This window comes from Microcebus murinus, chromosome 6 (assembly GCF_040939455.1).
Source record: "Microcebus murinus isolate Inina chromosome 6, M.murinus_Inina_mat1.0, whole genome shotgun sequence".
NCBI lineage: Eukaryota > Metazoa > Chordata > Mammalia > Primates > Cheirogaleidae > Microcebus > Microcebus murinus.
This window is the reverse complement of record NC_134109.1, coordinates 58214517-58236116: the sequence shown is the minus strand read 5'-3', so window position 1 is coordinate 58236116 and position 21600 is coordinate 58214517. Positions and strand designations below refer to the sequence as shown.

Genomic DNA, 21600 nt, shown 5'->3' with positions numbered 1-21600 from the left:
GGACTGGGATGAGTTTGACTGAGGATATGCTTTCCCAAAGAGCCTCCTGGAAAGAGGGTCTCTCCATGGTCTAAATCCCTTAGTCCTATGGGCCTCAGATTTAATAGGCCTTCTGCACTGCATACTCCAAGACCATTTCCCTGGAGTGCTAGGGAAAAAAGTCAAGGTAGTGATTGCTTTTTAATTTTATCCCCAAGAATATTCAGGAGGTCTTTGTCACCACCAGTAGCTAGGAATCTTTACCCCCATTCTTGGAGAAAACAGCCCTTCTGGAGGAAGAGCATGAAAGAGGCAAGCACTCAGCCAGCCTACCACAGAGGCAAGTCCTAACCCAGCCTTCTTCAGAAATCCTTTCCCCCTTTGCTTTCCCATCTGCTCTGCCAGGGCTAACTGGGAAGCCCCTTGGCAGGTCCCAATATATGTCTGACAATGTTCAGGCTCCCTCCCCAGCAATCATTTATTAGAAAGGGGTTTTATGATACAAATTTGATAATCTCCCATGCACACTGGCACTGCTCTAATTGAAGTTGTAAGCCCATAAAATTCAAGCCCTTTGTCTTCCTGAAGGCCACAAGGTTTAAAAAGATACTATTGTCCTGCCTAACACCCACTACATTGTCACCAGGGACTGATTAAACAGAGTCCTGAATCGAAACAGTGCGGATTTTGTCTAGGTCCTTTTCAGGCCTGACAATGCCCTTTTCAGTTCCCAAGACAAAAGGAGGTTTAAGATCGAGATTCTTCTAAGATAGCCACATCCATATGGAAGGCAAGGTGGCCAGCAGCTGAGACCCAAACACCCGCTCCCTTCCCCCCTGCTCTCCTCTCTTTTTCTCTCCCCATCCCCCCAAATCCCAGGTGATAACACTGCCTCAGCCACCCTTCTTTCCCTTCCTCCTCCTTGGACAAGATAGCTGGAGCCCCTAACAGACCCAAAGGCTACTCCTTACAGACTTCATCAGGGAAGTTGCTCCCTTCCGGGATGGACCTGATGCCTGAAACCTTCCTGCAGTGGGCGCCGGGGAGCGAGGTCCTTACTTCTCCGAAAAAGTGGCTGCCCGCATATGAAACCCCACCCGCTCCAGATGTGGAGAAGGATACTTACAAACCCAAGGGGGTGGGACACTAAATCTCCTAGATCCCCTTCACTAGATTCATTAGTGCAGGTGAAATGAGGCCAACCAGCGAATTCTGCCCCAGCGTTGAGCCACCAAACCCACTCTCTCCAAGGCGGCCCTCCCTCATCTTCCCAGGGCGGCCCGAAGGACCTAGAGCCTTGCGCCGGTCGTTCTGTCACCCTTTGATTTCTTCACTATGCCACCCGTATGCCATCCCACCCTGGCCAGGTACCACACCAGGAGAAGGCGGGAATCCACAGACAAATGAGGCACTCCGTGGCCAATGGGGGGGGCAGGGGGGCGTTACAACTTCCCCTGTGCTCTTCAGGTCCCCAAGCACTGGGTTCTTGCGCTCTGGAAACTAACAGCTTGAGGCCAGGCCTCGGCTGCTCTGGCACCTAGCCTCGCTGGCCCGTGTCCGGAGAAGTTCGTTATACCCTGTCGTGGCCCACAGGGCTGACTTTTGGTGTTTGAAACGCCAGCAGCTCTGGAAGCCCATAGGAGCCTCTGAGTCACTCTGGGGCCACCTCCCGTTGACAGGGTCCCAGCTTCCTCCTAGCTTCCTCCTCTTCTTTCCTTCCTGCTCCCACCCCACAAACCCAGTATCTTCCTAAAGCCAGGTCGGGACTGCAATCTGCCCTTCGACCCAACCCCGGATGGGCGCTAACTCAGCCGGCCAAGGAGCCAGGGGACTCTCGGAACTCCCGTCCGGGGAGCATGGCTCCCACCTACGTTCCCGGCAGGCGCGCATCGGACCCAACCCTACACATTTTATTCTCGGCAACACAAAGAAGAAAAATACTCTACTTCTTTTAAAATAAGTTGCTTCCCATACAAATAGCTATTTTAAAATATACAAATAAGGCTCAAGCAATAAAACCTAGCTCTGGGGTTGGCGGTCGAGGGAAGTGGTGGGGGGCATCTTTGCAAAAGTTCCCTGCGTGTTGTTTCCGCGACGGCTGGCGAGGGCGGGCCAGGGGAACCTGGTGCTGAAGGACATGAGGCTGCAGGAAGGCGGCCCGGGAGCGTTCCAGGTTTTTGGTTCCAGCCCTGCTCCAGCCTCAGAGCGCGCTCCCAAGTCCAGGGTAGCCCCAGGTTCCCCGCGGTGGCCTCACCAGTTCCAGGAGACCAGGGTCGGGGGCGCCAAGTGCTGGTAGGTGGGGAAGAGGCCGAGCGCCGAGCCGGGCCCGAAGGCGGTGTAGCCTGGCAGAGGGCAGGCGGCGGCTGGGGGGGCGCCGCACTCGTCCTGGGCCGCGGCGGTGCCTGCCTCGCCGCTGCCGCTGCACGGCTGCCCGTCGCGCACCAGCACGGGCACCACTACGCGACGCAGCAGGCTGGGCGCGCCGTGCAGCTCGGCCGCGACAGCCAGGTCTGGCGACTCCGCGGCCCCAGGCGCGCGCGCGCGTTTCAGCTTGTAGCGATGGTTCTGGAACCAGATCTTGACCTGCGTGGGCGTGAGGCGCAGCAGGCGGGCCAGCTGCTCGCGCTCGGGCGCGGACAGGTACCGCTGCTGCCGGAAGCGCCGCTCCAGCTCCAGAGTCTGCGCCTTGGAAAACAGCACGCGCCGCTTCTTCCTCTTCTCCACGTCCGAGCCGGGAGACGTGGACCGAGCCGACTGCCGCTGCGACGAGTCTGGCGTGCTGGTCTCCGGGCTGCTCTCGTCCGAGGCTAGGGACAGCAAAGGAGACATGGACTGGTGAGACGCCGGACCCTCCGGGCGCCTGCTGCCCTTCTCGCGGGGGTGTTGAGCTGCTGGACGGAGGGCGCCCCCCCACTTGCACACGGCTTTCAGGGCGAGGCCATTTCCTTTCCCTGAGTCCACATCTGGACACCCACCTCTCCGAATTCAGTGACCCCATTCATACCACAACAATAATCACCGGGCCTGAGATTGTGTCCCGAAGAAATTCACCCAGGGCCCCTTAAAATATCAGCACTGGTGGCTGCGCTGGCCGACCAATTTGCCACAAGCTGGGTCGCCAACACTGGCCACCTCCACATCCACTGCACTACAGTCTGCCAAGGTTTGCAAAGCCCTGCACGGTGCGGGTGTGGGAGTGCGGTAAACTCTCCAATAGTGGCCATCCCAGACTGAGGCCTGCAGAACGTGGCCATTTTCAGGTGTGTAAGGCGGATGTTTTATATATTTAAATATTCCGACCCCTAGGAATCCCCAAACACAAAAACCCAAATCTCGGGCGCCCGGCGCAGAAATCTGCTCTCAGAATGTGCTGACTTGGACGAATGGGATAGGGATTTGAGGACAGAGCCTCTGGTTCCAAAACTGAAGAAATCCAGACCCTGGGCTGGGATTTCAGCTTCCCAGCCCCACGTAGTCCCGACCCTTGATTCTGCTCCCCTCTTCACCCCCCCACCTCAGCCCTCTGCTCACTCACAGGGGTAGTGGCCGCGCTCCGACTCCAACCAGGCGGCGCAGGGGTCAGGCTGGGGGGCGCGTGGCTGTGGCTCCCTCCTCGGCAGGTGCTGCGCTTCCTGCTCCGGTAAATCCAGGAGGCTGCGCACGGTGAAGCTGAGGCGTCCAGAGGTGGCCATGGCCGAGGAGGGGAAGGAGGCGGAGGCGGAGGCGGGGGCAGGGCAGGCTGGGAACCGAGGGGCGGCTGGGGACGCCGCTCCTATGGGTGGGCGTGGGACGCGCTCGCCATGCGCTGGCAGCCGGGATATTAGCGCATTTACAGCGGAATCCCTGTTTATATAAACAGCTCTTCCCACCCGGGCCGCTTTGAAAGCGGAGGTCCGGGTCTCCGGGGTGTTAAGTACCTGAATGAGCGCTGGACCAAAGTCGGGGCAAGCCCGGAAGGTGCCACCTCCGCCCCCGCCCCGCCCAGTACCCCGCCCCTCGGAGCCCGGTTACCTCCCAGAGAAAGCAGGAAGCAGCCTTCCGCATTAGAAATTCTGTCTGATTAGCCCAAAGTGGGGACAGATAATGGGGATTGTTGCTAGTGAATAACATCTTGGGTGGCGAGCGGTGGCCACCACCCGCCCGACCCAGCCCCAGCTTCCTCCTCTTCCTAGGCCGATCTGGGGCCTGGCCCCGCGGGAGCACCGGGAAGGGTAGGGGCGACATGGGTGGGTTTATGAGCACCCAGGAATTTATTCCCTGTTTGCTTTATTCCTCGAGTTTGTTTGCTGGAGTGTTAGTTTCCCGCAATTATCCGGAAAGTGATTTACAAAGCGGCGTTAAACTCCGGCGCGCTCCCTTTCTCTCTTTGGTTAGGGCACCTCTAAGGATTGGGGCGAGAAGTTCCAGGAGGGCGCAGAGAATAGCTTGGTCCTGCCAGCATCTGGGCCCAGGGTTAAAAAGGTCACCGGGATTCTTCCCACGCCCCAACATCACCTGACTGCTTCGGGGGTGGTGGGGAAGGGCTGGGAGCAAACCTGGGAGCCCCAGCTCCGCATCTCCCCAGGCCAGCAAAACAGAGGCGGGCATTCGACCAAGCTACTCAGATCTGGAGTGCTGGCCTGGTTGGTCCATCCTTGCTCGCCGTTGCCCATCGTGAGGCCGGGACTCAGTGGCCAGACTCTGCAAATCTGGGCTTAGGTCGGTTCTAAAGCTCACGGGCCTCGGCGTTTCTCAGGGCGGCCCATGAGGGCTTGGAGGCCTCCTTGGAGTCGGCAAACGTTCTGGTGCCACTTGTGCCCCTGGGCCCCATAGCCTCAACGCCATGGATACACTTTGTTGGCCCATGGCCCTGCCCTAGCCGCGCTTCAGTTCAGCGAATGCCCTCTCAGAGGCCTCTACTTCTTCAGCTAGTGATTTGGGTATTTGGTTGCATGTTACATTTGAGTAAGGGATGCAGCACTTGGGTGGCCGCACCCGCGGTCTGGGCTCCTCCAGGGCTGAACTCGAACCTGGCTGGGACGAGCGGCCGCGGCCGCCTGCGCACCCTCCCTAGCAGCCGCCCGGCAGGAGTGCCCGAGGCACTTGGAGCTCTGCTGCGCGCTGGGTGGTCGGGCGGAGGCAACCCCAATACAGGCCAACTGCTAGGCCGTGGACAAAGGGGAAATGGAGCTCGACGCCCCGGACCTGTTGGAAGCATTTGTTCCAGTCAAGATTTTGCATTTGTTCAGTCCGGAATAATGCGTGATTGACGCCTGCTCACAATGCGCTTTAGCGCGCCGGGATAAATCGGAGCTTGTCCGGTGTTGTCATGGTTTTCAATGGGGTTCAATGGGATTGGGAGCACGATCGACTCTGCTGGCCGTCTTTCCGCGGCCCCGGCAATAGATTTATTAGTTATGTCTTTTTAAATAAGATTAAATTGAAATGACTTGGCTGTCCTCTCTGCAGACGGGGCCAGTGCAGCAACCGGGGGTGGGCGGGGGGCGGCGGAGGCCGGAAACCGGCGCGCAGCGCGCCTCAGCTCCTGGAGAGTGGGCAGTTCGAAGACTGGCTCAAGGCGTCATGGACTTCCCTCTGGCTTCAGTCCAATGCCTGGCAACCTCTGCCAGCCCATCTCCTGAGCGAGAAGCGGAGGTAGGGCACTGACAAAGACGGTCTTAGGGAGGCGATGACAACTCCCGAATTCGGGCCTGAAGCGCGAGGCTGTGTCAGGTAGAAGGAGCTCTGGCCTGGAAGTCAGGTCGCATCCTAGCTCTGCCCACAGCTAGCTCTACTCTCGCTACTCTAAGCCACCTGCTTTTTTTTTTTTTTTTTTTCCAATCTGAAACGGATGAGAATAGATGTGGTCATTACTAAGGACCTTACCAGTTTTATGATTTCATATCTCTGGAATTTTTTGAAACCCATCTTCATTGTGACGTTTACAGGAGACTTTAGGACACCCTCATCTCTCCGGTTCTGGAATTCTCATCCCCAGGACTCTGACTCCTCCATCTCCAGGCTGTTCTAGGAGAGGATGTGTCATCTTTTGAGTGTCCCAAGGATCCTCCACAGGCGTTAGGTGGGGCAGATAACAATTTTGGATAAGAGAACCAAGTCAGGAGAAGCAAAAGAACAGTCTTTTTCTTGAGTGACTGACCTCTCTTAGCCTTTTAATCTATTTAACATCCTAAGCCCACACTGATGTGTAGAAATAAGTAAATGGTGCTCTTCAGTTCTTAAGAGCTCTTCAGTATCAAATATTTGCTTTAACTCTTAGTGTTTGGCTCCCAAAGTAGAGATATATCCCCCATCTAGCACTTGTGCACTGGGGAGGCCTTTGCTCTGGGATTAGCTCCAAATATTACTTCTAGCGTCACTTTCCCTGGCCTGGGAACAGTGTTCCTGGACCTCAGTCTGTGTTTTACATTTCCCAAGGGAAACCCTATACCACCTGACTCTAGAAAGTGCTGCCCTTCCCTGCTTCATCTTGGATTTCCTCCTGTGCCATAGCCCTTTGCCACAGTCCTACCTTCTCAACTGTGCTCTGGGGATGTATCTAAATTCTCTGTAAGAGCTAGATCCTGGCACTCCAGGAGGTTGTTCCATATAAACAGTGCCTTCTGATGAAATACAGGAAAGTGGGTGGGGAGTCAGAATTATTAGAGAAAGGTGCTTCTCTATTGCCTCTTCACATCAGATAAACTCAAAGACATGGGAGGAGAAAATTATTTTGATAATGCGTCAACAAAAAAAGATATTCAAACTACTCTTAAGTCTTTTACACATTTGAGATGCATATGAATTGCCTCCAATTCACAGGAGATCCATAGAATGACAGTTTAACATCTAGCGGGATATTCTTCCCAGATTTTCAAATAGTTCTATGTTCTGGACACTTGAACTTATTTTGCAACTCAACATAGCTTATGAATATTATTATTTAATTTGATAAGTATTTTTCCTTGCGATTGGATGTAGTAAATCTCTATTCCAGTAAGAGTTTTTAATCTCTAGGCATCTGTGATACAGTGAATATATTTAAGCTCTCAGCACTAATCATCCTTTCAAAAGTATTATCCAGATGATCGTCACTGCTGCATGCTTAAGATTTTAAGACTAGCAAATTCTGAAATAAAACTAAAGCATCTTGATTTTTAAAAAATGATTGTGTTTATATCTTGCATTCTGTTTTTAAATCCTTCCATTTTGGTTAAGTGTTTTACAAAATCCTGCAAATCTATACAGTATTGAAGAGAGGCAACATTGCAAATTCCCCTTGATAGATGAAGGGCCCTCAACTGCCAGGACATTTTTCTTTGCCTCATAGCAACTGCTCTCCCCTCTTTATCAGTATTCTGGTTAAAATAGTGAAAGGAAAATAAAAATGGGCTTTTTGACACATCCAAGAAGAAGTGGATAATCTTGATTGGTCATAGGATGTGAAGAAAAGGCAGCATTTAAAATCAGATCTCCTTGCCTTTCCTTCTGCAAACTAGTTGCCGTGAATAAGTAAACATTTCCCTTTTAATGGCCAATAATCAATTGCTTGATGGTGGTCCAGGCCTAGCTGCTATTCTTTCTTAGTTGTATTGATGACATATACACTTAGGACAAGGAACAGCAATTACTTTCAGGCTGGGAATTTAGTCCATCTTTGAAATGGGCTTTAGATTTCGTTGCTTAATGCCAAATGGAAAGATTTGAATGTTTCTACCTTCAGTCTCTTAGAATAATGACTTTATATTAACTTCGTGGTTGTTGTTCTTAATCTCTAGGGGAAAGTTTTCCTTTCCCTGTATATCTATCTAGTTGCTTAAGTATATATATATATATATATATATAAAATATATAGGGATAAAATGGTTCATTGAATTTAAAAATAAATGTATTTAATTAAATATACACAATCTCTATTTGCTAAATACATAGCAAATAACTTTTTAATTTTTAGCTAGTTATTAGTTTCTTAAATATTTCTGGTCTTTCCCATTGCCTTACAGTGGTATAATAAGTGTACCTGTTTTGGCTTGATATGTAAATTATCAGAATAAGCATAATAACACAGCTTGGGGGAGAGAGGGGTCAAATCTTTGTCCACAGCTGAACTTCATATTTTTGTCTAATTTTTAAGGTTCTAGTTTATACTTCTTTGCTTGACTGATGTAGAAATAGTTTCTACATAGAAATTTAACATGGAATTCTTGTTGATATTTACATAGTAAAGGTCCAGGCCCTAAGTCACATTTAATGTCACATATAGACACTAACAGGGTAGATTGAACCTAGGAACATATTCAATGATATAAACCTCAGTACCTCACATAGGCCTGCCCACAGTGCATAATTATAACTGACCACCAACACTTCAGTTCAAGCCAGTTATTTTTTTAAAAAATGACCCAAGCATTATAAAAGGTCTTTTTTAATACCTTTATTTTTTCTGAGATCAACTTTGGGATTTTAAAAAGGTTACATCATGAAAGCAAGTCTTGACAGTAATTTTGGCTAAACAATGAGCCAATCATTCTGGAGAAGTATTTGTTAATATTTGGTCAAGACAGGGATCATAGTCTCTCAGAGAGCTAAAGTATCAAACAGTCAAGTCCCTCATCAATAATGATGCAATGATGATAGTAATATGAAAATATCACTTTATATTTTATACTTTTGAGAATGTTTACAATGTATTCTCACACTTGTTATCTCATCCTGAGTCAGGATAGATTATCTAGAAGAGGCAAACTTTAAGGAGAGACTTGAAAGTAGACTGTGATATACCCAGAATTGAAGAAATTAGTAGAGAGGATGAAAAGGACCTAAAGAAGAGGAGAATCCATTGTAATAGAAGGTATTAGAAAAGAATGATTTAAAAGTGAGAGAAAAAGAGAGCATGTGCTAGCTTACAGCTACAGGTTCAATTTGATCTCATCAACTCAAAGAGGATAAAATCATGAAAGGAAATGATCCAGTCAAGAGTGGCCTTTATATTCTTTTCTAAAGTCTTTATAGTTCTAAAATCAATGACAATAGATAACTTGTAGTTTTTAAAGCACTTCAAGTTTTGCTAGATCCTATTTAGTTTACTCTTACATTTTCCTTTGGAAAAGTCTTTTCCCCTTTTGCAAGAAGAGGCTATCATGCACAACAGAAGCATGAAATGACAACCTGTGAGAATGTCTCCACAAAAAAAGTAAAAGAACTAGATATGTTCACTGTAGCCTCTAGAAATCCCTTACCCAGCAAAGGTGGCTGTCTTTGTATTCTTGATTAAATGGGTATTTGCACTGAAGTCACATAGCACACAAAGGAAACAAAACAAAATAAAAATGTCCTTCGTGTTCTGTTTTTCAATCATTTGTGTGAAGGAGGTTCTTGGCCTTTATCACTGTCAGTGAAAAGTTCTTCATTGGAAGGGGACATTCCACTCACCCTGCTTCTTGTGCACAGGGAGCTTACCATGGAAACTACCTCTGGAGCCATCAGACAAATATATAAATGACAAAGCTCAACACTGGGTATTTTAGGTTTAGCTTTATCTCGAAGACAGGGTATGAAGAAGGGTGTTTAGAATTTCCTGAGAAATTTATTGTTCCATTTGTCTTGCTCTGAATCTTAAAACCCATAAATTGGACTTATTCAAGTTAAGAAACAACTAAGAAATGATTTTATCTAAGGAAATCTCTCTGACACAAAACTATACAGGCTATATAATTAACAAAACTTATGTACAGTAAAGCTGGACTTTTTATAGATGATTTTTTAAATGGTAATTTCAGTATCTCCAAGATAAGAAATTCATCTTTTATGTATTTAAAACTTGGTATGGCCTTTAATTAAGTGAAACAAACAAGTGAAAGCCATACAATTTCTTGTACTGGATATGTTACTTTTGTTAAAAAGCTCCATCCTAGAGTGTTGTTGGCTTACCCTTAAAATAGCATTTTGCTTTGTAACATTAACTTGAAAAAACAAGAGGGCACTTCACAAAACTTTCATTGTATTTTTTGGATTCCACCTGCTTGTCAAGCTCTCATTTAATTTAAAACCATCCCCAGGTTATTGCCCCACAGTTTCCAGCAAGTCTGTTTCCAGCTTTCCTCTGTCCATGGTCCCCCATGAGCCAACCGCGAAGACCATCTGTGTCTGACACATCCACCCAGGAGCAGCAGTGTGTTTCCATTGCTCATTTTAATTAGCAGCTCCTCAATTCAAGCCAGTTTACATAAACTAGACTGACATATTCCTGGGTGGCTATGGCATCAGGATGTGCACATTTTGGATACATAATCAAAACACAGTTTTTTTTTTCTTGGGCACTGGAAATATGAGTATGTTTGGGATTGTAGTTGCTTCTATGGCTTTGGCTTCTTAAAAAACTAAACAAAACCTTCTTTTCTATTTCTCTTAAGCAAAAGGATTAGGCTACAAAACACATTTAAAGGGGGGGAACCAGAGATACAATATCTGTGCCTAAAGTTAGATATTCTATTTCTTATTATTATTAAAATAATCTTATTAATGTAATGATGAACTTGTGAAAGCTCAGATGCCAGAATGCAGGGGGTTATACAGTATCATTAGCAGGTCATCTCTGGTGAATTTAGCCTTTTGGTTTCTTCTATAGTAAGAATAAAATAAAAACCACCCAGGCTCCAGGCATTATCATTTTAATCATTTATTTTATAGAGCCATTAGGAAAAGGAAATAAATATCTCTTTTTGTGACTCACACTCTGTTTTTATGTTATTGAGATTTTCTATTATTAAGACCCTAGAGAAGTCGGGTGAAATCCTGATTCTTCTATCAGCTGATGGACCGCAAGAGCATCCTTAAGAAGCATGGGGATGGGGATGGGGTGCGGGTGGGGAGAGAAAACTGCAAGTGCCTCCAACTGCATCTGAGGTAGTTTGCAGTGAATGGAGGTGGAGTGACTGAAGGGAGGGAGGAAGGGAAAAGAAAGTGAGAGACTGAGCGCCTGTCTCAGCTTGGTGATCACCCATCTCCAAGCCAACCAGGGCTTTTACCAGCTGGAGGGTGGTAAAGGGAAGGTGAGTGGCAGGAAGTCAGTTTTATCGCCTCTGGAGTGCCACACTGGGAAGTGTAGAGGAGAATGGGGCTTGGTGGTTTTGTTCAGTTGCCAATTAAGGGACCTGAAGGCCTGCACATTTTAAAAGTCCACGTAGGGAATAGAGGCTAATACCTAGGAATCCTGTTGTGATTTGTTTTTTGTTTTTGTTTTTGCTTTTTTTTCAGCCTCTCAGTGACTAGCAGAATGTGGTTTCATCTGGTTTAAGTTGTATGTTTCCAAACAGCTGAGTCTCTTACAATGCTAATTGGGCGGCACAGAAACCCTTTGTAAGCTGCATTTTTAAAAAGTTAACTCACCCTAGCAAGGAACATAGATTGAAAATCAGTTAAAAGCCAGTGAGAACAAATGTGTCTTAAATGGAGGAAGAGACAAAGGGAAGGTGGGGGCACATCCCCTAATGTCAACAGGCAGAAAGCCGCACGTGCACAATGGCCATGGGTGCGACCACCCAAGGTGATTCGTGTCAGTTCTGGAGAGACAGAGACCTGGAGCCTGGGGGCCAGGCCAGCCTCCCAGAGCCCTGCTCAAGAGGGAGCTGAGGTGGTAGGGGAATTGTCATACTCCTGTTGCAAGTTATGCTGTATCCACAGCCAGTTTTTTTCCTCTAAATATAACGAAAATTTCAGTAGATCTGAGCTCTGGCTGCTTTGCCCAGCAGTCACATTCTTGATGGATCCAGAAGGCCATTAATGACTAGAGTCAATTGAATTACACAAATATACAACCCGGATTCCACCCCTCACCACAGGCTGCCCACCCACCTAGCTTTATCATCAGTAGCATGCAGGATTTGGGGGAAACTGTAATCCGTAAACATATGGCAAGTAACTCATGAGCACTGGGCACTGAGCTACTACTGAGGCTGATCTAGTCAAGTAGAAGAAATAGTCCAGAATAAGCAATCTCATTTTTCTTTCCAACATGCACCAACCTTTGGGATCAGAAAAACAGAATCAGATCTGGGTTTGAAGTCTGGCTCTCCCAGTAAAACCTGAATGACCTTGGTCAAGTTTTGCAATTTCTTCGAGCCACAGAGTCCTCATGTATAAAATGGAAGTAATTCATACAGGGATTGTGAGGATTAATGAGCAATTTTGTGTAAGGTGCTTGGCACAGAGCTTGCCCACAGTTAGTAGGTGCTTAGTTAAGCATGACAACTGTTGCTATTCTAATGTAACTTGGGGAGGTGAGATACATACTGGAGAAGCTGACTTTTATCCCTGTATAACCAAATGGGAGCTGTCCTGTAATAAATTTAGGATCACCAGTCCCAGAGCTGAAGAGAACTTAAGCTAAGTCAACCCTTTCCTCTCATAGAAGAAGAAACTGAAGCAGAGAGAAAGGTTGGGCGACTTATCCAGCATCTCACAGAGCTTGTGTGGGGCTCAGATTTTCCTCATCTAGGTTCCTTTCTACTTCAGCACACCATGTATTACTAGTCCCTGGGTAGATTTTCTTCTCTGAACAAGAGTAAGAAAAAAACTGCCTAAAGAAGAGATTTCTTTAAACTCGTCGGCTTACCCAGCCCCTCCAGTTTTAGATTTTTGGCCTCAAGACTACCTGCTTCCCAGGCTCTAAAGTCTCTGCTGGCAACACAAAGGCTCTCGTTGCACTTACTGGGAGGATAGAGGCTCCTGAGCCCCAGTGTTTTCATTTCTGGATGCCTCTGTTGCTGCTTCAGGTTTTCCCCCTGAGTCTCTCTGCTTTAGGATTCATTCTTCCTAGTGTGTGAGTCCCTGAAGTAGCATTTGAATCCTCTCAATTCAGCCAGAGCATCTTGTTGTAAAAGTTCTCTCTCTTCAGCCCATATAAAACACCACATAAGAACAGAATTGGATGAATTGGAAAGAAATGCATTTGCCTGGAAAGGATTGGAAACAGGCAAATGTTGACTGCTTTAGACAAACAAAGGGAAATGCATTGAGATTTAAATTTTAAAAAAGGTAGAATTTTTTGCCTGCTGAGAGAAAAGGAGAAGAGAAAATGGCAAGTCACAAGAAGGCTGCATCACTCACATCAGGCCCTTGGATTTCCCTGGAAGACTTTGTGTGAATCTGGTGGGGGAAAGGTCCCTGCATTCCTCATCTGTGCCTGTCCCACCGCAACTGGACAGAAAAGTGAGCTGGCTCCCAGTCTATCCTCAAAACCGAAGCCACGAATCCTACCCTCTTCTTTCGTTTTCTAAGCTCCTTTAGCTCTTACAGTCAAAACCATGTAATTTTCCAATCAGTTGCTCTCCGAACATTTCCGATATGCTAATTCCATCTTCCTAATTAGATTGTAAGCCTCTCCAGGATAGATGTCTTGCTCTGTACTTCTGTGCTCTCAAAGGAAAAACTTGTTAATTCTTTTTGATTGACATGAGAATATATTGCTAAATATAAGACAAATGGACTTTTTGAGTGTCAGAGCATCTCATTAGAAGGAACATGTTTCTCCTTTGCCGTAGTGTATTTCATCAGATAAGACTCAATATCCCCTCCAAATAAAGCGGTATAAAAGCATTTCCTGCTTGAGGTATTTTGGAATGCTGTGGCCAAGAGGTGTGTTGAGACAGGTCACCCCTTATTTGAAGGAAATGATAGTCCTGATCTCAGAGCAAATTAAGAGGGATTTTGCTGTTTATACGCAAAAGTTCTCTTCCCTTGGTCTGCATAAGACACAATAGATGATAACAGCTGATTGAGAATAGTTACAGTCTAGTGTATAAATATGTAAACATGGGTAAGTGTGTATTTAGACAATTTAAAAGTGTGTCTCATTTACTCAATTATAAACAGCTGTCTGAGAGCAATTACGATTTATCATGTAAATGCTTATTTGCATAATTCAAAATATGAATATTATTTGCTTGATAAAGACTGTAAATAAAAGGCAACCCGAACTTTCTCATGCTTAGAGTTTTATGCAAAGTTTTTACCATATAGAAAAAAAGAGCATTTTGTTCAAAACAGTACTTAATTTTGGTAATTCTAGCAGGTCCAAATAATCACTAATTTAATAAGAAAAGAGCAAAAGTTTTAAAGTAAAGGTGGCTGGCTGAGAAATAATAAAAGAGGTCACATTACTCTGACACTTTTACTCCTGAAAATTTTCTACGTACGGATGATGAATTGCTTTATAATTGTTTTCACTGGATATATGTGTTTAATGGTGAATTCTTTCAGGGTGTTAGCATATTATTTTATGTGGTACAATTTGTTATATACATAATTCCTCAATAATATATCATTATTTTAAAAGGTGTAGGACTACTAAATCAGTATGTTTCCAAATATACTAAGGACCATTTCTCCTTAAAATATAACAATTCTACTTATATGAAAACAAGTAATGAAATGTGGACCTGAAAACGTCCACTCAGGTATTGCCTGATATATTAATTTTCCTAGGGCTGCCATAATCAATTACCACAAACTTAGTGGTTTAAAGCAACAAAAATTTATGGTCTAACAGTTCTGGAGGCTAGAAATCTGAAATCAGAGTTATGCAGCCTCAGGATGTTCTTTGGAAGAATCTTTTTTTGCTTCTTCCCAGTGTCTGGTGGTTGCTGGCATTCCTTGCTGCTCCTTAGCATGCAACTGCATCACTTCAGTCACTGTCTCCATTGTCGTATGGCCTTCTTCCATGTATGTGTGTCTCTGTGTGGCCTCTCCTTTTCTTAGAACACCAGTTATTGGATTTAGGGCCCAACCTATTCCAGTATTACTTCATTCAAATTAATTATATCTGCAAAGATCCTTTTTCCAAATAAAGTCATATTCACAAGTACCAGAGGTTAGGACTTGAATATATCTTTTTGGAGGACATAGTTCAACCCACTATACCCAGTGAGAACTAATATGCAATGTTCTTGAGCACTAAAGGATTCTGAAATATTATCTGAATTACCCTTCTCCCAAAAGTAATATGCATTTTGTATGGTTTTAACATTTTGGACAGAATATAATATTATTTGAAAAATCAAGAATTCATTTGTGATACATATATATACAATATTACTGCATGATATATTCAAGAATATTTATTCAGTTTCCATTATGTGAAAACAATGTGATGAGTACTACCTCTTAACCAGACTATCCATTTAACATAGCACTTCATTCTTCCATTATTTTTGACAAGCAGAAATTCATGATCTTTCCTTGATATTACTCCTTCTCTTCATGGACCTCATTGCTCTTTGTTGGGGGCTGATTCTGGTGTTATGCCTTATACTAATCATTCACTATAGCCTATAATGTACGTGTGGTGCCTGATGCAGCAGTAGTCAGCATTTTCTTCAGACAGGGTTGCTGCCTTGCGACATGATAAGAGGCCTGAGTTGTTGCACATAAGCAAATGCTCCCAACTCCCACACGGAGGGCCCCCGTGGTGGAAGTCTAGAGGCCATGAGAACAAGAACAAGAAAAACTTTCCCAAGAACTGGACCCCAATTAATGGTTGGTAGTCAATGACATGTAAAACTCCCCATGGGGGGTCAACCTAAGACAGGCACAACCGTGGGGGCCAGGGAGGAGCTGCCACCTGAGATTAAGACCAAGAAGCACTTCAAATGGCTGCATTGTTTTATGTTGCCTATCTCGGCCTTGGCTTTTAAGCTCTGTCCGGCACCTTAACTTTAATAACCGTTTAAAGTCTAAAAACATGAGACCATTCTTCCCTTATAATACAACTCCAGAATTGACTAATATCACTGCTATGCTCATATGCTCACATACAAAAAACTAACCTTGGGTCTAGAGGGTATAAAAATAAAGCGACCAGTACACTAGTCACTCGAGTCATTGTCACGTCCATATGCGTCTGTCGTTATTTTATGTTCTGTGTTCATCCCCCATCCTATAATCGGGCCACGACAGCTTTATTGTGCTACTAATTGTGGACAAGTTTTCCCAGGTGGATTAAATCTCTCTCTGAAGCTCTCCATTGAATTGAGGAGTCAATCACTGATTCCTTTATCAATTCTTTCCAAGCTTCTAGAAGAGAAACCACTGTATGCTGAGCACAATGATAAACATTTTATAAAGCTAGTTCATTTAGACCTCATAACCCCAGGAGTTGTGTTTTATGATATTCTCATTTTACAGATGAAAATACTGATACTCTGATAGGGTCCAAAATCAAACAGCCATTAAGCGGTTGGTAGAACCAGGACAGGAATCCTCATATGCCAGTCTCCAAAGTCTGTATCTTTGGAAGATACAATAGCATGCCTGGCTGCATGCCGTCTCTTCCTTGGCTATCTCACACTTTCAGACCTGTCCAGGACCACTTTCTCTGATGCTCCAGCTGTGCTGGTTTTGCTGTGTTGCTACTTCTCTACTAAATGACTTCTGGTTCCTAGGAAGATGTGTTGCCCACATGACGGGTTAAGAACTCGGAAACCTGCATTGATCAGAAAGGGGCAGAATGTATCACCTCTCAAAAGACTTATATCTCTGGATTCTTTGAGAAAATCAAAGCAGGAGAAATCAGGGCACAGCAGTGATAGGTTACATGTGACAACACAAGCACTAGAGTCTTAGCACAAGAGTAAGTTATAGATTTCCGTGAGCAAGATCAGAAATCTGAATAAATTAATTAGAACTAAGATGAAGTGGCAGTTTAGGGGTCTGTCCCACACTAGGAGGTATCTAATGATACTGCTCAAGCAGGAAAGAAGTACTGAAAATTTCATGCCTAAATCTGCAACTGTCATGGCTAAAAGTATTGCATCCTCTTCCAGTTAGTTTGGGTAAGGTTTTGCTTCTCTGCCTTGATCACGTCACGTCTCTGCTTCTCACTAGTTTTCTGAAAGCAGTTGAGTGGTTGTCCTTTCCACCTTGTGACATAACCTGTCTTCTTATGTGTGTGTCCTGTTAGCCCAACCAGACAGAAGGCTTATTGAGGAAGGCATCTCCCTCTTTTCCTATCCTTGTGTTACCAACAGTGCTCGTGGAGCTCTCTGCCCTCATCCGGCCCCCAGTCCTTGACATTCAGGGAGGGCTACCTCTGATAAGGATAAATAAATGGGAAATATGTTATTCACAAGCTGAGTGAGTTTTAATTTTTCCAAGTTAAAAATTTTGCTTCTGAAAGAAAAGGCATGCTTTGTTCCCACCCAACATTTTATCACTCAATAAAAGATCCCATAGCCTTTATAATTTCTGTGAGGTTCAGATGCCACAAAAATGCCAAATGACTGGTTCAGGGCCAATTCCAGTGTTTGGAGAAATATGCAGAATTGGTAATTAGTGCTGTTTAGTTTTTAGTTAAGATTCCTGCCTCTTTGTCAGGATCTTTCTTTCTTTCTTTTTCCTTTTTAGCTCTAGCTATTAAAAATCAAATCTGATGGAAGTCAGACTTCTGTGATTACAAATTCATGCATTTTAAAACTCAGGCTGAAAACAAACTCACTTCAATGCTTTGTTTTCTAATTGTACCTTCCTCTTCCAATCAGAAAAAAGGATGAATTAGCATTTTATGGTGTCTATTAGTGAAGGACCAGTCAGGTCATAAAAGTGCACCAGGCAGAGGAATTTCCACACTGGCATAACAATGAACTTCCCTTGGGTCCTAAAGTGTCCCAAGTAAAACGAGAATCAAGAAATCCAGCTTCAAACACCATTCTGGCCCAGCACGGCCTGAAGGTTATGACCTTTACCAGAAAACGTAGCAGAACAGGTCCTGCCCCTCCCTGTCACCTGCCAGTCTTGGGGTTATAGAATGGGCTAGCTTATAGGGATCTGCCTCCTTATGTCACTGCTAGCTGTGCTTCAGTTGTATGTATTACTTACCCTAATAGTCTTTTTTTTTTTTTTTTTTTTTGAGACAGAGTCTCGCTTTGTTGCCCATGCTAGAGTGAGTGCCATGGCGTCAGCCTAGCTCACAGCAACCTCAAACTCCTGGGCTCAAGCGATCCTGCTGCCTCAGCCTCCCAAGTAGCTGGGACTACAGGCATGTGCCACCATGCCTGGCTAATTTTTTTCTATATAAGTTGGCCAATTAATTTCTTTCTATTTATAGTAGAGATGGGGTCTCAGTCTTGCTCAGGCTGGTTTCGAACTGCTGACCTCGAGCAATCTACCAGCCTTGGCCTCCCGGAATGGTAGGATTACAGGCGTGAGCCAAATATTCTTTAATTATTTAGTTCCTTTCTAGTCCTTATAGCAAGCCTATGGGAGAGGTTCATTTTGCTACCTCTGATAAATCAAAATTTGGTTGCTAAATATAGCATTCTAATTTTAGGAGAATCAATCATTTCCCTACTGAGGCTGCTAATTTATTATTACTAGTTTATCCATCTATTTGATCAATCAGTAAGCACTTATGGAATGCTTACCATGTGGCAATTGCTGTGTTAAGTTCTGGAAAATGACATTTCCATGGTGTTCTGCAATTTCCAGGACATAAAATATATTATTTCCCTTATTTTGTTTGCAGTTCTATAAGTATTATTATCTCTATTTTACAGCTGTTAAAATTGAGGTTCAGATCCCAGAGCCTTTATGTGGGTAGGACTGTCATTCAAGGTTAACTGATGATGATGCCTTTTGGTGGCACCGCGCTGGAGATCCGATAATGACAAATGATCGAGCTCTGGCCTTGTGGGGCTAAATGTTCAACATGCATGTGATCATAGGGTTTGCATATAATTTATGCAGGATACTTTTGAGAGGGAAAGGAAGTGCTATAATAATTATGCCAGGACAACTGGTATAAACGGGGATGAAGGGTTATTCCATGCCATGCCACTTTGCCTTATCTCTCAGCCTGTCTGCCCAATAAGAAAACAGTGAATCTCTCGGGACATATTTGCCTTCACAGAAGCTGGGCATAGCCAAGGAGTGTGAAGGGGGGCACAGATGGATTGAGGCAGAGTGGCAGGACTGAGGGGAGGCAGGGAACAGTATCTGGGCTGACTTATGTACCAACCAGGTAGTCACAAATTAATCAAATGGGGAGGTGAGGGCTGCCCACGGGGTCTGGCAGCTGGACTGTGGCTCGTTTATTTGAAGCTGCAAGAGAAAGGAAGGAAAATAAGCAGAGTGTCTATTCTCTGGGCAAAGTCTCTCCACCTGATTTCACATTCCTTTCCAGTAAAACCCAGCCCACAGTGGGTGAAAATTCCCAAGATCTTTTTCCAATTCTTTTTTTGGCTTGGGTTCTTTTTAATATACTTCCACCAACCAGGAATTTATTTTCTAAATGAAGAGTTTAATAGTATTAACAGGAATTATTCCCACCGGGTGAGTGTTAGCTATTAAAAATTCCAGAAGACAGGGGAGATAGCTGTCTTTGGTTATTGACACAGGGCTGGATGGAAGGAGTTGTGTTATTTAAGACTGTGTGCCCAAGATTGAGACTGAGTTTGTTTGGTCTCAAGTGGGAATCATGTCTCAAAGCTGGAAGGAATTTGAGGAGATTATGGGTTCAGCCTCCTGTCTCTAGACAGTTAACTTCAAAACTCCAAACATACTTCGAAGGGACTTATGGATGTCAGGGTAAAACATATCCTTCTCAGCATGTTAGAGAGGGTCTTCATGAACTCACCCTGTCTCCTGCCAATCACCCATCTCCACCACTTCCTTATATGAATTCAGTGTTTTGGTTGTAATGGTGGTGTTGATGATAATGTCTAATGTCTTTGGTGCTCTTAGGATGTACCATCCCTTTTCTAAGGACTTTACCTGTGTCATCTCAATTATTCTTCACAACCCTATGAAGTAGTTACCATTAGTAATATTTTTTTTTTTTTTTTGAGACAGAGTCTCGCTTTGTTGTCCAGGCTAGAGTGAGTGCCGTGGCGTCAGCCTAGCTCACAGCAACCTCAAACTCCTGGGCTCCAGTGATCCTGCTGCCTCAGCCTCCCGAGTAGCTGGGACTACAGGCATGCGCCACCATGCCCAGCTAATTTTTTTATATATATATCAGTTGGCCAATTAATTTTCTTTCTATTTATAGTAGAGACGGGGTCTCGCTCTTGCTCAGGCTGGTTTTGAACTCCTGACCTTGAGCAATCCGCCCGCCTCGGCCTCCCAAGAGCTAGGATTACAGGCGTGAGCCACAGCGCCCGGCCTCCATTAGTAATATTTTTATAGATGAGGAATCTGTGGCAACAGAAAGGTTCATTAGCTTCTCCAAGGACACATGCCTCTGGAGTGAGCCAGCAGAGTGTGCCATTTGCTCCGGAATATTGTCCCTGTGTAGACCATTCTCACCTGAGGTCTTCTGTCTGGCACACTCTTCACCTGTGAAGACACAGCTTAAGTGCTGTGTCTCCTTAAAAGCTGTCTGTGCCCACATGGGCCAAGTTCACTGTGCCGGGTCTGGACTCCAGGGCACCCTGTGCATCCGGCACAGGCAGCGTTAGCCGCTCTGGCTCGCTGCTGGCCTTCCTGGCTGTATACTAAGAACAACTTGAGGCTATATGCTTTATCTTTTATCTCTGGTGTCAAGTTCATGGCTCTTAGTAGGCTTGAAAGCCCTTAGTAGGCTTTCAAATACATTTAACTCAGGAGAACATATGTAGTAAGAAAGCAAATCAGAAAAAGCTGCTAACTTTCCTTTTGCAGTGCTGTGTAGGGACATGTCTACCCCTACAGAGTGCCAGCAAGCTGCAGACACGGGACAGAGGGGGCTGTGGACTGGTTTGCAATTTCAATTTAGAACTTGTGCTCGCCAGCATCTGTTTTAGACAATAGGCCAGTCAAGACTGAATTGATTATAAAAATGAGACGCTGGTTTGGGGAAAATACCCTAAGGAGTGCTATGAAGCCTATTGGCAGGTGTGTCAGCAGGCATCAACTTTCTGGAAAGCAACTGTGCAAAATGTATCAAGGGCCTTAAAAATGTAAATAGTTTTTGACCCATTCACTTCTAGGCTCTTTTCCTAAGGAAAAATCAGAAATGTATAGAAATGTGTAAGCATAAATATCATTGTGGCATTGCTTAAAAGAATGGAAAGTTGGAAGCAACCTAAATGTTCAGGGTTAGGACAGGGTTAAGATAACTGTGTTGCCATCAAATGAGAAACTCTATGTAGCTATTTATATCATGTGTACAGAGAATTTGTAATGACACAGTAAAGGCTTAAGATATCATTGTAAACAAACACACAAACCCCTAGGATATAAAATTCCATAAACAGCATGATTTCAATAGTGTAAAAAGTATATGAAAACTAAAAGGAAATATACTAAAATGTTAATGGTGATTATCTCTCATTGGTGAAATTGGGTAATTACTTAAATATTTACCAAAAAATTAGAGCTTTAAAATACTATAGCGATGTAACATGTTATTATTATAATGAATAAAGCTGAAAGATAACATGTAATTTCCTAATTAAGTGAAAAATGTACCATTATCTAAGATAAAAATGAAAAGAATTAGATGAATGTTATGAAAAAAGAGTTATACCAGGTAGAAGCTGGATGGTTTCATGGAGAGAAAAAACCACATTAGATATCAGAAGATCTGGTTAATAATATTTTTGTCAGTAATTGTATAACCTAGAAGAATCATTTAACCTCTTTGTATCTATGTTTCTTCATTTGTAAAAATGA

At 44.5% G+C, this 21600-nt stretch overlaps 1 protein-coding gene across 1 annotated transcript; it reads right to left on the bottom strand.

Annotated features, from left to right (window-relative positions):
- Window positions 1-2229: 2229 nt before the first annotated feature.
- NKX2-8 (NK2 homeobox 8) lies at window positions 2230-3671 on the bottom strand. The gene is made up of 2 exons (XM_012767076.3): window positions 3515-3671; window positions 2230-2786 (listed from the first exon to the last, which is right to left on the bottom strand). The coding sequence occupies exons 1-2, from the start codon at window positions 3669-3671 to the stop codon at window positions 2230-2232; spliced, it is 714 nt and encodes a 237-aa protein (XP_012622530.2).
- Between the last annotated feature and the right edge of the window lie 17929 nt (window positions 3672-21600).

Bases quoted from the DNA above. Each gene is read 5' to 3' on its own strand.
- NKX2-8 (XM_012767076.3), bottom strand. From the start codon at position 3,671: ATGGCCACCTCTGGACGCCTCAGCTTCACCGTGCGCAGCCTCCTGGAT. The intron at 2,787-3,514 runs GTGAGTGAGCAG...TGCTGTCCCTAG, and splicing joins GGAGCGCGGCCACTACCCCT to CCTCGGACGAGAGCAGCCCG.